The sequence below is a fragment of the Gambusia affinis genome, linkage group LG21, assembly GCF_019740435.1.
Source record: "Gambusia affinis linkage group LG21, SWU_Gaff_1.0, whole genome shotgun sequence".
Classification (NCBI taxonomy): Eukaryota; Metazoa; Chordata; class Actinopteri; order Cyprinodontiformes; family Poeciliidae; genus Gambusia; species Gambusia affinis.
In genome coordinates, this window is record NC_057888.1 from 9,541,362 (window position 1) to 9,557,662 (window position 16,301).

The following is a 16,301-nucleotide window of genomic DNA, read 5'->3' on the forward strand; positions in this document are numbered from 1 at the left end:
AAAACTTAAAACAAAATTTAAATGGTGATTTGACTTAAAAATGTTAACTAGCCAATGTTAGCTATCCAAACCAACCTGGCCCTATGTGAAAATGCATGTACCCCCAAGTTTCCATTTCAGCAAAATTCTGTTTTAAAATATCTGTTATCTCAGTGGTGCATAAAAAAAACTTTATTTGATGTGGTACATGTTATGAAAAGCTATTTTTGTGTTAAAAATATCTGGTAGAAAGAATTTAATGCATGATTCGTGATACATATTTCATTGACAACTTTTAGTGATATTACGCATTTTTACAAAATGAAACAAGAAAAAATAATAGAAGTTTGAGAAATGTGGTTGTCTCACCTTTACGCTAGTCAATTAGCATATTTTAGCTGCAACGTTTGTTTCTGCTGGTAAGTTTTACAGTGTGAACAGGAATGATCAGGCTTCCAACAACAATCAAAACACTTCAGTCCTTAAAGACAAACTAAACTTTTGGAACCCACCTCCAGAGTTGAGGTAGCGCTTGCCACTTCGGACTAAAGGGTACTTGTCAGCTAGCCTCTTATCTGGCCATATTAGTCCTTCTGCAGCAAAAAGCACTTTGTGATTGGCTTGTTGGAACTTCCTGAGAATCTCCTCTGGTCCCCCAGCGAAGATAAGATCATAACTTAGGGGGGAGGAAAGCAGATAAAATATAACAGATTGTTAGCCTTTTATTTATCCTGGAGGAGCAGTTTTGTCTTCAACATATTTCAATGAGCATCACACATAGTATAGGCTTTCATTTCCCTTGGACTAATAGAAATCTGAATGTAAACAAAGCACAGTCTTTGTGTTTGGTTGGACTGAATTTTCTGAGAGCCTGTGCAGTGCCATGGTGTCAAATGGAGTTTACTTTTCCAGACATTAACACACACAAAACAACATAATTATTCAAAGGGATAATCTTAAAGTATCAGTAATTTAATTTATTTGGTGCTTTTATTGGTTTGGCATGTGCAGTTGGCATTTAGAGCAAAATCATGATAATTTCACAAGAGTCATTGACTTTTTAATGTCTTCAAGTAATGGGAGCTTATTCTGCTTGTGTGACAGCACGAGTTTGAAAGCTTGAAAGCATAAAAGCATATACAACTTGTATGTAGGTCTAAAAATAGTGCAGTATATGGCCCATTTGTAGAAGATGGCAGGAAAAGTAAAGGTTGAGCCACAAGAGGAAGCCTGACGTAGGCAAGGAAGTTGAAAAGTCTTGCTAACATCTGGCAGACACATGTTCATATAAAGATCCCTTGTGACTTGTTAAATCATAAATCACACACTTATCCCATTAACATAGGGCTGCTCTCTATAAAACCATTCAAGATTGTGTCTGAGAATTACATGGAAATAAATTCAAGACAAATCCAGCTTGGAATTTCCATTTACATGTATTTTATTGTATTGCTTTTCAGGCTGTCTCTGGTGTTTACCAAAACCTTGGAGCTTCAGTAATGGAACTAAAAAGGCAAAATAATATCATATGATTGAGAAGGACATGTTGAACGATTTTAACACTGAATTGAGTATTTGATGAGTTAACCACCAGCAAGGGGACCAGCAATGCAAAACATGGAGTTCTTTATTTATTATGGCACAGGGGCAGTGCAATATCTGCCTGAAAGAGATCCGGTAAGCCCTGACCAGAGTATATGGGAAGCCAGTTCTACAAAAGCACTCCCACAGGATGGTGCTAATACTTAGTGGTGGTGTGTTGAGGATGATGGGTAGTCTTAGTTTTCGAAGTTTTACTATGAAGACCATGAAGACCAGAAAGTCACATGTTGGTCTCATCTAAACAATTAACCTTCAATGTACTTGCTGTGGACTCTATTTACTAATTAGATTACTTTTGTAAGCAGTTGATTTCAGTGAAATTTACTTAGGGATATCAGAGAAAATTATTCTATGCCACAATTTTAAAGGTTTTGTTTGAGAAATAATTGTATAACTATGTACCATCTTCCTTCCACTTCCCACATATAAAATATATTGTGTTTTTCTATCTCTGACAGTACAGATGCAATGTTAAAGTTTGAGGGTGTAACTTTACAAAATGTAGGGAATGAATAATTTTGCAAGGCATAGTAATGCAAAAAACATTCAGTAATAGGTTTTAATTCGAAATTATGCTACTTGACAAGTGTTTCTAGTCTTTTCTATTCATTTCAGAAACTATGCATGTTCTGAAGTGCATTTCTTTACAATAAAAAACTGCTAAATAAATTCATACTTAACTTTATAGGTCACTGAATCGTAAAACAAGATCTAAGGCCCAATCAGTACCTGCCAACACACTCCTGGTGGGCCAGGAGGATTTCAAATATAAAACACACTGAATTACTTGTAATCCTCTGACATTTCCAAGTAGTTTATTAGACCACAACTGCTTATTTTAAAAGAGAGAAAATTGCTTTCTAACAACCTGCTTCAAGGTGTTATGAGCTGCAATTATGACTAAAATTATAGATTAAGACGTCACGGTAAATATTATTTTTTGCTCTATTTAAAGATAAAGACTTGTGCAAAATATTTATTTTTAATCCCCTCACTTCACCCATGGAAGTATTTTCCGCCAGTGTTAAAAGTTTGCAGTTCAGCTACCTGTATTTGACAGTTGTTCTCCTCACGTATAATAATAACTGTTTTTGAATGTCTGATTGGTGTTTTTGCTTCAACAAAAACACCTTTTACTATGGAGTTCTGGCTTTCAAATCTGTTATTACAGCACATGGTAGTTAGAATTTGCACCATGCTGGAAAAAGTGCTTTGGGTCCCTTTTTTGGTTGGAAGTTAAATGTATTTCAAATGAAAGGTAAAACAAACAAATGTTTGTAAAGAAACAAATCAAATTCAAAGCCAATAATGTCATATGTTACAATAAAAAGACTGATGCAAAATGTAGATACCTTTACATTAGTTTGGCTCATAACATACCTATCCACAAACAAAATGACAAGATCTTCCTGAGCAGCCAAATTCTCCATGGCCTCCTTCAGTAGTCTGACTTTTTGCCCTCCACCAATAGAACGACCAACATCACCACCTTTCCACGTCTCTCCCATTCCCAAGACCTGATGCAGACAAAAAGACAGACAAAATGTCTAAACTGTGAACTCGCTGAATGCATAAAGTTTGGCTGTGAAAATGTCCATTTGCATCTATATCTAAGCAACCATAAGTCTCCTAATTGGAAAACCTCTGAAGGAGTTGGCCCCATGTTTCTATGTCATGCGTAAGTGAGCTGGAAGGAACATCTCACCAATTCCTATTTATAAATGCTACCAAAAAAACGGAAATATCCATGTACTTTCTTTAATGGGGGAGATTTATTTTATGTTTTTGTGATATTAAAGCAACTAGACCTTTTAGAACAACACACGTCTAATTCAACTGGAAAAAAAAAAATTCTAAGAGGGAAATATGAATATATAGATTACACCCCTAATCCACATTTTGATTCAATTAGAGTCTTCTTGTATGCACTTCTGTCATCAGAAGCAGAACTAAATCTGAGAGATGATCTGTGAAAGAATCTCCTGTAGAGAGCTATGGATGAGAGGAGTGATCAGAATCTGACAGATTTGGGAATCTTTATATAAGAGTGGACAAATACTGCTGAGTTAATGAATGGAACACCTATGGAAGAAGATTGAATAATAATTCTGGGTGAAGTATTAGTTTAAGATATGAAAAACAAAGCAACTAGGTTTTTGCACCATTTCAACCGCCACAATTTTAGTTAATGTTAGAAATCGGGAGTTATTTACAAAAAAGATGATGACAATTAACAGGAAAAATTAAGACAGGAAATAGATTTTCATTAGTAATCTTCTGTGAAATTTATACTGGTAATGGACCAAAGTTTTAAGTAACTTGATAGAGATATAAAGCAATGTAAAAATAAAGAAGATTGTTTTCTATTATATTGATATAATTACATTACTACTGTACTATTTAGAAAAAGGGTACAAATTAAGTTCATCTATGAGATTAAAAGTACCTTTTCAACATAATAACTTGTAAATGAATATTAATCATACTTTTCATCAAGCCCACACTTATGTGTTTTTTGATGAAATTCTAATTTTAAATTAAGTGTAATTATCATTTAATCACAATTAAGGGTGAAGTGAATTATAGAAAAAATTAAGATTCCAAAAATAATCTAATTTACTGAAAATGATAACAAAATTAAGACCCCACTATAGTTATCTTCTCTGGTTCTGTAACCTGATTACTGAAGATTAGAGATTAGTATTATAATCAAACTACTGTAAAAATATTCAATATAGGGGCACATGAGGTTAGCAGTGCAGGCATGTCACCACCAAACTCCAAGCTAAAAACAAACAAAAAGGTTTCTTTTAACCACAAAAGTCAATTACGGAGCTACATCATGGAGTTTCCCTTTGGGATGGAAGTTTTTTCTCATCTTGGTTTCCTTTAACAGGCTCAATTGATTCTGGCAACTGTGTGTGGAAAGCATTTTCCTGCTGAGTGTATGTTAGTTCTGTATAATTACAAACAATACGAATGTTTGGGCATGGATTTAGTAAATGAGATACTCTTACCTTCACAGTGTAGTTGAAATAATTGGCGGTCTGCATAAAGCGCTGGAAGCCATCTGTTTCCTTAGTTGCGACAGTTAAGACCACCAGTTTTTCTGAAATGGACACAACTTTGTTTAAAATTCATCACATATTTTTTGGCTGCTAAATTATAGGGATGAAGGGATATGTCCCCACACAGGGAAACTACAACATATAAAGTTGTAAAAAAAATTTGGCTGGAGTTAAAACATATCCGCAAATATTTATTTTCCTAAGCTTAAATATAAGTATTGAGATTCCCTCTGCTATCCTATGAAGCATGTCCCTTGTAAACCTCAAACCTATGTCAACATACTGTTGACCATTTGGTTTAGCAGTCTGAACCTATGTCTTGATTTAGGAATGACTGTTGTAATTTTAATTTCATTTAAAACCAATGGCATATTTTCAAACATAGACTCAATTATTTTTTTTCCTCTTGGGATAGAGAGGTCCCCAGAAACCTCAGGGACATTTCCAGTTGCCTTGAGTGCTGAAGTTTGAGGTTTCAGGAAGGGTTAACCAAACACACATTTTCACCAGTAGTCTAATGTAACACTAGAAAGAGGAAGAGCTTTTTGAATAGCCTCCAAACCTTGAATCAAATATGCTCTGCTTGTTTGAGGAGACAAGTTGAGGAAATTTCCAACACCTCTTCATCTTGTTCATCAGATGTTATTACCGCATGAAGGGAGAAGACTAATTTACTACTGGCAGACAGTACAAGTCTGCTAAACATGTGCAAGTCTTCAGAGAGGGCGACAAAAACTTATCGGCCCATTAAAACAGTTTTATAAGACTACTTGAAAATGAAAAGCAAATCTGACCTTTATTTAATAGACAGCATGGTTACATCAAACACTTGTAAATCATTTATTAGTCAACGGCACATTAAATTGGTAATGAATCGAGACTGAAAGAGAATCCCCCCGTATCTTTTAAAGGGCTTTAACAAAGCTAATTGAAATGACATTTTGAGCCTCATAATAGCTAAAGAGCAAGTACGACCCTGATCTCACTAACTTAACAAAACAAACTATAGTAATGCATTTGATCCCACACCCGTGTCAATCCTTCAAGGAATGGACTTTTCTAGAATCCTGAATGTATGATGCATTATATGGCACCATGATGTTAGTGGCAGAATTTTTTTTCCAAGTTGAGGTTGAATCTCTTTAGATTTAATTTTATTATCCTGCATAGTCCATAGATATTTGGTGTAATTGAGATCTGGTGAGTTTTGGAGGCCTAGTAAACACCTCAAACCTGTTGCTGTGATCATTTGCTTTCAGGATGAGCACATTATCCTGATTTTTATAGGTCCATGGTCCAATTCTAATAGCTCTTCCTTTATCTTGCTACTGTATTTTGTAGTTTTATGCTCACTGTTAAATCCTTGAGCAGTTCCTTTCTGATGATAATCCTTTTTGTGACTTATTAGTCCTTACTATCTATCACAGTGTACTTGCTTCTGTTAATAAATGTGCTTTTTAGAAGTTGATCACAGACACTCAATTCAATTAAGATCTAAAAAGTTTCCTGGAAGTAGTTTAAAATCTTAGGAGATTGTTATTAATGTTTCTTTAAAGCCTACAGTTTCAATTTACAAAAAAAATCTATACAGATAACGGTCAAATGTTTCTGGACTTTTGAAAGAAGTTACTCTTGGTGGACATTATTTAACTCTGGTCAAGGAGTATTTTTTTAGAATTATGAGTAAAACAACTACGTTGGATAAGCATCAAACCCATGCATGTACAAGGGCAGAATGTGTCATTATTGGCTCAACACTTTGTAGAATTAACCTTATCCTCTCCAAAGATATAATTTTCAAAATATTCCACATTGTAACAAGTCATCCAGTCACTCATTGATGTTTTCTTGGACAAAAGTTTTTTGTTTTTTTTTCTTTAGCACATGTCTTGTCTCAAGGCTAAGGCTGAGAAAAAATAAAAAATAATCTGCGAAAATATTTTTAATGTTGAAGCAACAAGGCTATATTTTCATTTGATTACTCTGAACAAATAGTTTGAATTTTAAACATTCACAGAGAGCCAAACAATGAGAGGTTCCACTTCAGCAAAGACACTGAAAAGCTTACAATGACATGCTGTTTATGAGTATTTCATAAACTGTTTGACACTCATCATGTCACCAAGACATGTTTCAGTAGCAAAGAAGAGAACGAAAAAAAAAAAACAGAAGTAACATCACTAACAACCCCTACAACATTTCCTGGAACTTACGAAATCACACCCTTTAGTTCTTTCATAAACATAAAGGTCAAATGAATGTATTCAAATATGTAAGCTCCCACGAAAGTACACCCTGAACACCCTGAAGTGCACACTGTCTCAGATTTAAAAGAGACGAGGAAAAACATAGGATAGATTAACTACTCAAACAGTTTGCCTGTGATTTCTCCAGACACAATTGGAAGAAAAAATGTGTCATCTGCTGCAAATAATATTGGAAAATCTTTGTTGTATATCATGTTGACCATGTGTAAAGAGGTCACAGCATATTAAGGAAATATTTTTTTTACTCCAATTGTGTCAAATTATCTAAATTCTGCTTGTAAAAGAAAAGTCTCACATCTCAAACAACTGTAACAGCTAACTACATATAAGCAGCAAAAGTTCACTTTTCCAGACCATCAGAATCTGTATTCAAAACAACACTTGAAAAAGTTAACAAGGAAATTTCTGTTTTCTATAACAGTATATGTTAAATCAAGTCAAACAGCATGACTTTCTATGGGTAACTTGACAAAACAATACATAAAATCTCCCTCAGAGACAATAAGTGTTACTTCTATGGTTCTGATCATTGTTTGAGAGCTCAGGCTTGTGTCCTATGGCTATCTGCATGAAAAGAGGAGTTTTCTTTCACTTTTTTAATCAAAAATTTATCAAACAACCATGTGCTAGAAGATTCAAATGAATAACTTTGATAAACAATAGGTTAGTTTTAACTGTCATTTTAGGAACCACTGTCAGAAGAATATTATACAGTTTAAATGTGGTTTCTACAATACTTGAGTTCAGACTAATCACTAACAGACATCTCTATAAATCCTGACACTAAAAAACTGATGCGGTCTAGTCATCAGCTGAATTTACAGTTCTAAGGTGACATGGCTCACAATAAAGTATATTCACTAAAGCCAAAGTGCAGCTTCTTGTCTGGCACAATGAGTGGAACATTGCCTACTACTACAGGCATGCATAGATAAGTTTCTAAGTGTATTCATCAGTAGCAATAAAACAAAACTAAACAGCTTGTGACACTCCAGATACTGGAGATCTTATGCTATTTCAGTTTCAGGTTGTTATCTCTTTTTAATTATCTTGGAGAAACAGTCTTGACTTTCTTATATGTCTTGGACAAATTTAGCTTAAAATCAAAAGTCAAGCTTTGAACAAGTCAACCAAATGTTTTTAATGATATAGACATCCTCATGTAGGCATATTTTTATTCCTAATTACAATTTCTTGCTGTTAAATGGAACACCATCTTTGTTTCTGCCTTTTATCATCAAACACCCTTTCTGCTCCAAGTTATCTTAATTTACTCCTCCTCCCAAAAAAATAATAATTAAGTTTTTCTAGTATTTCTTCAGTGGTCAGTGAATAAAAAGACATTGCCCTCACAACTGTGTTCAATCCAGATTAAGTATCAACATGTAATAAACTAAGAATGAAATAGAGTTATTTTGATTCACAAACACCCAAAAGTGCCAGATGTCTCAAATTGATCTCTTGGGGACTCTAACTCCTCTTTTAATGACAGTGTCTTCCACACCAGTTTTTGAAGTGTTTTTTTTTTTTTTTTTTTGCCATATTTGACAAACATTAACAGTTGAGATCCAGAAATTATGAGCAAACAATGGAGCTTTTTATGACGCTGGTATTTAGAGGGTGAGTGTCCAGTCAGAATAAACAGCATTCTCTCCTGACAGTGCTGTTTGAACAGCCCAGGAGGAGAGGAATGTAGAGCAAACGGTGCTACTGAATTTCTTCACCAAGAAAGGCATAAACTCTGAGCAGTCTTTCCTTTGCACAATTTTTGTGGCCCATGTTTGGTTGAGATGTTTGTCTAAACTTTCACACTTCAGTGAGCAGAAGTCCTGATTTACTCACTAGAGAATAGCTTAGGTACAGGTTTCTTTTCAAAAGGGAAAGCATCGAGGGAGAATATCCCAAGCTTAGATAAAAGAGTAACAGGATTTATTTCTTGAGGATTCTGAGTGCAAATGGCTGCTCTGTTTTGGGCATTTAAACAAAAGAAGGTTTTTACTACAAGAGTCACTAAAACTCTCAGTTCAGTGGAAATACAAGTCTTTTTAGGAACTTTGATACCATTCATGTGATCAATGTAAGTCGCATCATCAGTGCCATCTTTTCTATTCGTGTTTGTATTTCTTCAAAACACAAATCACAAAATGGGAAATTTTCACAATCTCAGGAGATTGCGCCATCTCTTCAGGTAGATAATTCATCAGTAATTGTTTATGTTTTTAGCTAAAAGAGAAAAAAAAAAGAATAAGCATATTTGTGCGAAATATTTAGATAACTTTGCAAGACAAACAAAACTCAAAAACGTCAGATTAGGGTGTTTGGAAGTGACTTTGGCACATTGCAATAATTTAGTAAAATAAGAAAAAAGGGAAAAACATAAAGACATCCTATTTATAATGCTCTATTAATGTTGCCCTATTGCACAAAATTTTCATGAAATTATAGGCACACTGAATCCAAAGAAAAAATAATATTTTCAATTACATGTGTGAAACCACAGGCACTTTAGCCTTAGGATGTGGCATGGTCTCCAAAATATTTTGCCAAAAACAATTTTTGGCGAGAAAATATTGAGTCAAGAATTGCTCGGAATTCTACAAAATCAGCTTTGATGTTTGCTTCAGATGGTGTGCCAGCAGTTATGATGGCCATTTTCTTTAGACCATTAAGTTTCCTATTACTGAGATAATTCTCACTGATAAATTAACATTGCACATATAAGGCAGATTTACCAAACTACATAATTTAGCAACTGTTAACAAGTCATGAATAAAGTGTGTGGGAGTGCTCATTTCAGTGGGCGAGGTCCTAAAACTGCACCTAATATACTCCAATTTCATTTTATTTTTGAAATAAGCAACCATTATGATGGCCATGCTGACTCTCCTAGGCATTCATGACAGGCTCTGTTGTGATGAACCAGCTGTAGGTAGCATCACTCTTAGGATTTCTTCGCTTTTCTAGAAACTCACTATGGTATAACGGCTTTTAACTACAGGCAACTGAACTATTACTAATAAAAACCTCAGAGAGCATGAATCCTAATAATCATGAATATTTACTTAAGGTATCAGCAGTCTAAAGTAAATATTTGCAAAGCCAACAAGAATTGGCATGTCTCCCAATAACATAACCCTAATTTAAGCTTGATACTGAGACTACTTAAAAAATTTCAGTTTGTCGGGCTAACCGAATTGCATTGCAAAAAAACAAGATGGCATAACTGGCATTATATTCTATTATATCAAATATTTACTATTTTATTGGCACTGATTGGGTTGAATGAAAAGTAAATGAGTGAAAAAACAGTCAATGCCCAGCAATAACCTAAAGACTTCTTTAGAAAAAAGACAGATATTTCCTCAAGATAACAAACAAAAAAAAAAGATAAAAGTTTGTCTTTAAAGTACATATGAATATGTTTTGTGTAACTTAGTGGTTTTTACAGTGCTTTACCTCAGACACTCCAAGTTAAAAACAAACAGCTCAACACATGTTTGGCTGAAAAAAGGCATGGACCCAACCTTGTGGTGATATAGTGACAATGTCTTATGGGATGATTATAGACCATGCCTGCCAGCAGGGTTTGTTAGTTTGTTAGACTGGCATTACAGGCAATAGAGAGTGTTGTATTACAGAATGGTATGGACAACCTTAGGTGGAGTTTCCTTTACTTTTCCATAAAGTTCTTCTTGCTGTCACGTCAGAGATGTCTGGGTAAGGTATAATCTAGAGTCGCTTTTACTGTGTAAAAGAGAGACACTTTACTAGATAATGAATGATGCCGTTTACCAAGCCTCACCTAAGTATTCCTTAAGTGTTCCAAAATAAATGTTACCATTTAGGTCTCCTGGGCTAGTTCGACATCTATGTCTTTTTGTGTTTAATTGTATTTTTGTTTGTATTAACTCTGATTGTATTGCATATTTTTTTAAAATGCATTTTAATTTCTTTTTCTTCAAGTATTTTATAATCTTTTAAACTTTGACTCCTGTTTTAAATCTTTTTCTCGAATACATTTCAGACGGAATGTAGAATATATTGGCAATATCGATATTGACTGGCAATATCCTTTCTTAAGATATCCATATCGGTCCAATAAATAAAACCGGGCTGATATTAACAACCGATATTTATTTCCATCTTGCTGCCATTGGTTTCTGGTGGAGGTCTGTCATGTGGTATTTGTTTGGTCATGTGACAGTAGCAGTGGTGGAGTGAAATGAGCAACGTGTTCATGTTTTATTACTTTCCACTCTATAAAGCTATTTTATGTAATTTGCATGTGCGGAATGGAGAGAGTGGCTTTTTGATTACTTTTTTTAAAACAGATCATAATTTTAGTTTTAACACTCCTTAGCTAGGATATCACTCCTTCAAAAACATCAATACTACACAAATTTGATAAGAAATAATCATGTTTTATATGCATAATGAGGATGACTGTTAAGAAATGGGAATAGTATGTTGATATGCACAAAACAAATGATTTGGTAACTTAACATTAGGGCACAACAAATCAAGGACTCAGAAAACACATGATCAAATGATCAAATTAAAGATACATCTTTCTAAATAGCCTAAAAAATACTAATATATTTGCTCTGATACTAAAATACAAAGCATTCAGAATCAGAGCAAGGCACACAACTTTGCAGAGTTTCTAACTTACACCAAGAGCTACGTGTTAAATTCACCACTTTGTTAGAATTGCTGTTCAAACAGTCAAACATAAGTGAAAGGGTCCTTTCAGGTGGCTGGACAGCGGCTGAATGCGTGGCCCAATTTTTGTAACCTTCCAAAACTGACCACACCAACAGCAATGTCCACTGTTCCTAGTGACTGGCCAGGTGCAAGTTGGTGAGAAATAGAGAGCTCTGCATTCCTGCTTCTTCCACTGCTCCCTTTCGCTGTTGAATCACTGTCTGTATCTGAGCTCTGGTCGCAGAAGGGTACTCTCAGGAAGGAGATGGAGAAAGCTGTGAGAATGTGGTGAGTTTTAGATTCTCACAATGAAAACTCACATCTTTGCTGTGAAATAAGCCTATTCCTTTTTTTTTTCATATTTCTGAATCAACTAATGCAGTGGGAAGCCTGTCCAGTATAATTAGTTTCACATTATGTTCCACTCACAAAACATTTCCTACAAATGGCAAGTCTTAATAAATTCAAGGTTTGTTTTTGTCAGTTGTGCGTGGAACCTAGAGTGAAGTGTTTACCTTATAGTTGGTATGCTATAGAATCCTGTAAACCAATAAATTAGTCCTCTTTCCAACATTAAAAAAATCTAAATGTAGACCAAACATGTGTTGAAAGTGCCCTGGGGATTTAAACCACAGCCTTCTGGGTGTCCTGCAAGTGAGTTCACAAAAGCCAACTCCTCAACCCAATGTACTGCACAGTGCCAGTCCAAGGCATAAGAAAAATAAGCAGCAACAAGAAGACTAGTAATTGACTTTTCACAGAAATTATCCTTGTGGACTGATACAACCATCAGGCTCAGCCAATGCAATTTTCATTTTAATAACTATAGTCTTTTAAGAAAGTGTAATTATTTTATCTCCACTAATGCTGCTTTGAATGCAAAGAATACGATCATTTTAGGTTTCAGTCATTTTAAATAGCTAAAAACTGCAGAAATAGTTGTCCTGGAAATAAGGCTTCCAGGACTTATTTTATTTATTCAATATTGTCCAAATTCACATAAACAGTTTCTCATCTATGTGTATCAATGATTAGGAACTACTCCTGATATATATTCACACAAACTCATCTAAGAAAAAATCCAAATTAGCCCTTAATTGAGTTGTAGGCTCAGTAGTAAAATATGTATTTAGAGATTGTAAACATAGCACAACATAGCACTCAGACTCAAACAATTAGAAAGAAATATTCTTTGTGGTTTGAGGGTGATTCAGGCTCTTTATCAAATTCTGGTCAGGGTTCTACACAATCTGTGATTCAGAAGTGGATCACAGATTTCAGTACACTGTTTATCATTTAAATTTAGATTGCTGGATAAAAAGCAAACTCATTCTTTTGACTAATAGCATAATAAAAATTTATGTTTTTGTTTCTAGTGGAGTGATTCTTCCAGTGATTTTTTTAAAGGCCTATACAGCAATGTATCTTCAGATTTCCAGACTAAAGATAAACATTTAAACATCCACATATTTTACAATTTCTCTGTGTGAATGTTTGTCTGGATTTGAGGGTAATTTGGTACAATCCGCCAGAAGCAACTTGCCAACATGGAAAGGATATCTAGGTCAATAAAAGTTAGACATAGGGGTTTAACAACTTATACGTTTAAAGAGGAACTGCTCTTCTCAGTTGCCCATAAGCAAACTTACAAGGACAACTCGGTTTTGCAATTACATTCTAAATTAGTAATAAATGTTTGTTTTGTTTTGTTGTTGTTGTTGTTGTTTTTTTTACTTTCTACGGTTTGGTTGCCTATATCATGTCTAGTATCTATCCGTTGCTGTATTTACAGAAAAACTTCAAACACCCTCCTCACCAATTAGTGCTTCTGGCACTAAAACTTTTACTGCCTCTCATATGTAACATAAAAGCTGCGCCAACAACACAAGACTGCGAGAAACCGCACAATCAATTTCACGCTGTACACATGTTTGCTGCAAACACAATGACATTCCCACACGTGAATGCACCCTGCAAGTTCATATAGGCTGCAGTGACATCACTTTTTGTGGTATAAATCTTAGGCATAAGCCCAGAAGTTCCCTTCACATAGTGAGCCGTGTTCACACATTAACAGACTTTAAAATAGAATGAGCGCAAAAAAAAGGAAAACAAAAAAGATGATGTCTTACCATTAGGAATAGGCGCAGGAGTTTGAGGCGCATTACTTGAGAAGACAGAACTTCCTAACTTCATGTAGAATAACAACAAACAGAACCTGAAGGGATCCATGGCTGTCGCTGGGCTTATTACCGGTTAGTGTGACCGACTGAGCTTCTAATTCCCTGCCCGTCAAAACCAGCCCCGGAGGGGTCTAACTGTAAGCTCTCGCGAGGTTAGAATAATTGAACAAGTATAATAGGGCGTTTTCTGGACGAGCAGACCTGCAGCCACTGGAGACAAGTTTCTTCAGCTGCGGTGGGGGGTTGTATATAAGGAGCACAATTCAGAGAAATTAGAGCCCAGCAGGCGTGGTTCACTAATTGCCGCAGCAGCCACTTGCGTTTCCGTAGCAGAGGGTATGAGGAGGGAGGAGAAAGGGAGGATAACGGTCCTCCTCATGGACACAGGGACGTCCTGCGTGAAAGTGCGACTAAACACAGCTGTGTTTGTGCCCCACACCCACTGACTGTGTCTCCACTATGGTTTCCTCTCCTGTTAATGTCAAGCTGACCATTTTTAGCTGCACACTCACGCTCATTAAGAAAAACTCATGGAAATCCTCCCCACAGCACAGAAAAAAATTAACAAATGTGACACCCCTATTTTAAAACATAGCTTTCAATAAGGCAGAAAAATATATATTCCCAATAGCAGTTTTTTTGTATTGATTCAAAAACCCATTTTAGGCATTACATTGAAAATATATCTCCTACAAATAGTGACAAAAACCTGTTGGATATTTGCTTAGTTGCTACCACACATTTAAATTATTTGATTCTTTTGGTTTAGTCTTGGGGCTACGTATGAGGTGTTATGGACCCGCACAACATAATGCAGGATTTCGAAGAGATAAAAAAATCATAGTTGTCTAATTGTATCCACTCTTTTTTACAGGAGTAAAACTCTTGTCACATCAGTGGTATTTGTAGTTAGAGAACTGAGTTTGTCAAGATCCTATCAACTAGTGTTGACAGATATTTATTTAGTAGTTGGTACCTTTTCTGGCATATACATCAACCTCTATGGTATAAACCAATTGCCCTTCCTTACTTTGGGAAATGGGTGAATGAAGTAAAAACACAGACACTGAATGTTGCTTCCATTTACTGTCGGACTTAATCTATGTCCCAGCTGAACCTTAAACCAAATGCTAAATCTCATTTGATTCTCTCCATTCCTTATTAATAAGAAAAGACATACCTCCCCCAACTGGTTTATCCTCCTTGCAAATACTTGACAGGACATTGTGATGACTGGCAGTAGATTATTTCCATAATAACATAACCAGGAGAATGAATTGTAAGTATCCAAATTTACAAGGAGTGATTTTTTTGGTAATTTTTTTTATGAAGAGCACTTTGTTTTCCATAGAAGTCATAATATATAGAGGGCTTTAGAATAGAGTTGACTCTTAAGCCCTAACATTGTTTTTTGGCAGTGAGTGGCAGTGCTGATGACTTCCAACATATGTAATGACATCATGGATTTATGAATCCGAATGCAGAGTGAGTAGAAATTCCAGCTTTTATATGAAGTAAATTATACGCTTCCAGTGAAGCCCTAATAAACCTTGGAAATGCAGAGTTGAGCCAGAAAACCAACATAAGAAGCTTGAATTGGATGTCAGCCATTCTTTTTAGCATGCAGCTCAGACTAGAGTGAGCATGGAGCAGGCATGTTTATGGAAATTGGTAAGTCATGAGAAAATTACCACTTTGACGCTTGCTGTCTGTCTCCCATATTGTAACACATCAGAAAAAGGTCAGTCTCCCCACTGTGAAACTCAAACACAAAGTAACAACAGACCCCTCGTCTCAGTCGTTGCTTAAAGTTCTAAATTCTAAATTCTAGTTCTAAATTTGTATTCAAAGGTGATCTTCAACAGCTCAAGACAAATACCTCATTTGTTCCTATTGAACAAGCTCAGTTCAATGGCATAGATACATAATACATATTTAGACAACAAATTTCATTGCGTTTCGTTGAGTTTTATGAGATAGACCAATACAAATTAAACCATTTTGGAGAGGGATAAAAATGATATCTAGTTTTCACAATTTTTATAGTCTGCATTTATAACCTGCATGTTCAGACTCCTTTACTGGAATAGATTTAAATAAAATCAAGGCACCCAAAAATCACCTAAGAGAGCACCCTCGTATGTAATTTATTCTCACAATAAAATCAACTGATTTTATGTGTCTGTTTTTTTAAGTGTCTCGTTAGAAAATGCTCTGACTATTGCAGATCTCAAAACATTTTATTTGGACATTATGGCTGGACGTGTAAAATGACAGGCTGGGAAAAGAAGATAAAATTTTTAAAAAGCCTTCTGGAGGTCCACTGTACCTATGAAGGAGCTGAAAAAATCCACTGGACAGGTGAATTCTCAGCCATGAATTTGGCTGAGAAAGTTTTGAAATAGAGTTTGAACAAGCAGTAGAAAAAAAAAACTGCTGAAAAAAGCAACATGCAGTCTCATTTCTAATTTCATACAATTTAGGGCATGAGACCAAGA

At 35.2% G+C, this 16,301-nt stretch overlaps 1 protein-coding gene across 2 annotated transcripts in view; it reads right to left on the reverse strand.

Moving 5' to 3' along the window:
- Nucleotides 1-14,083, reverse strand: part of plod2 (procollagen-lysine, 2-oxoglutarate 5-dioxygenase 2) — a 31,671-nt gene extending 17,588 nt beyond the window's left edge. The window contains exons 1-4 of one of the 2 annotated variants that reach the window (XM_044105367.1): nucleotides 13,753-14,083; nucleotides 4,599-4,690; nucleotides 2,962-3,098; nucleotides 492-655 (exon numbers count right to left, since the gene is read on the reverse strand). In XM_044105367.1, the coding sequence (XP_043961302.1) occupies nucleotides 492-655; nucleotides 2,962-3,098; nucleotides 4,599-4,690; nucleotides 13,753-13,852 (493 nt within the window). In that variant the 5' untranslated portion in view covers nucleotides 13,853-14,083. The remainder of the gene's footprint in view (nucleotides 1-491; nucleotides 656-2,961; nucleotides 3,099-4,598; nucleotides 4,691-13,752) is intronic. The other variant, XM_044105366.1, reaches the window with a different exon arrangement.
- Between the last annotated feature and the right edge of the window lie 2,218 nt (nucleotides 14,084-16,301).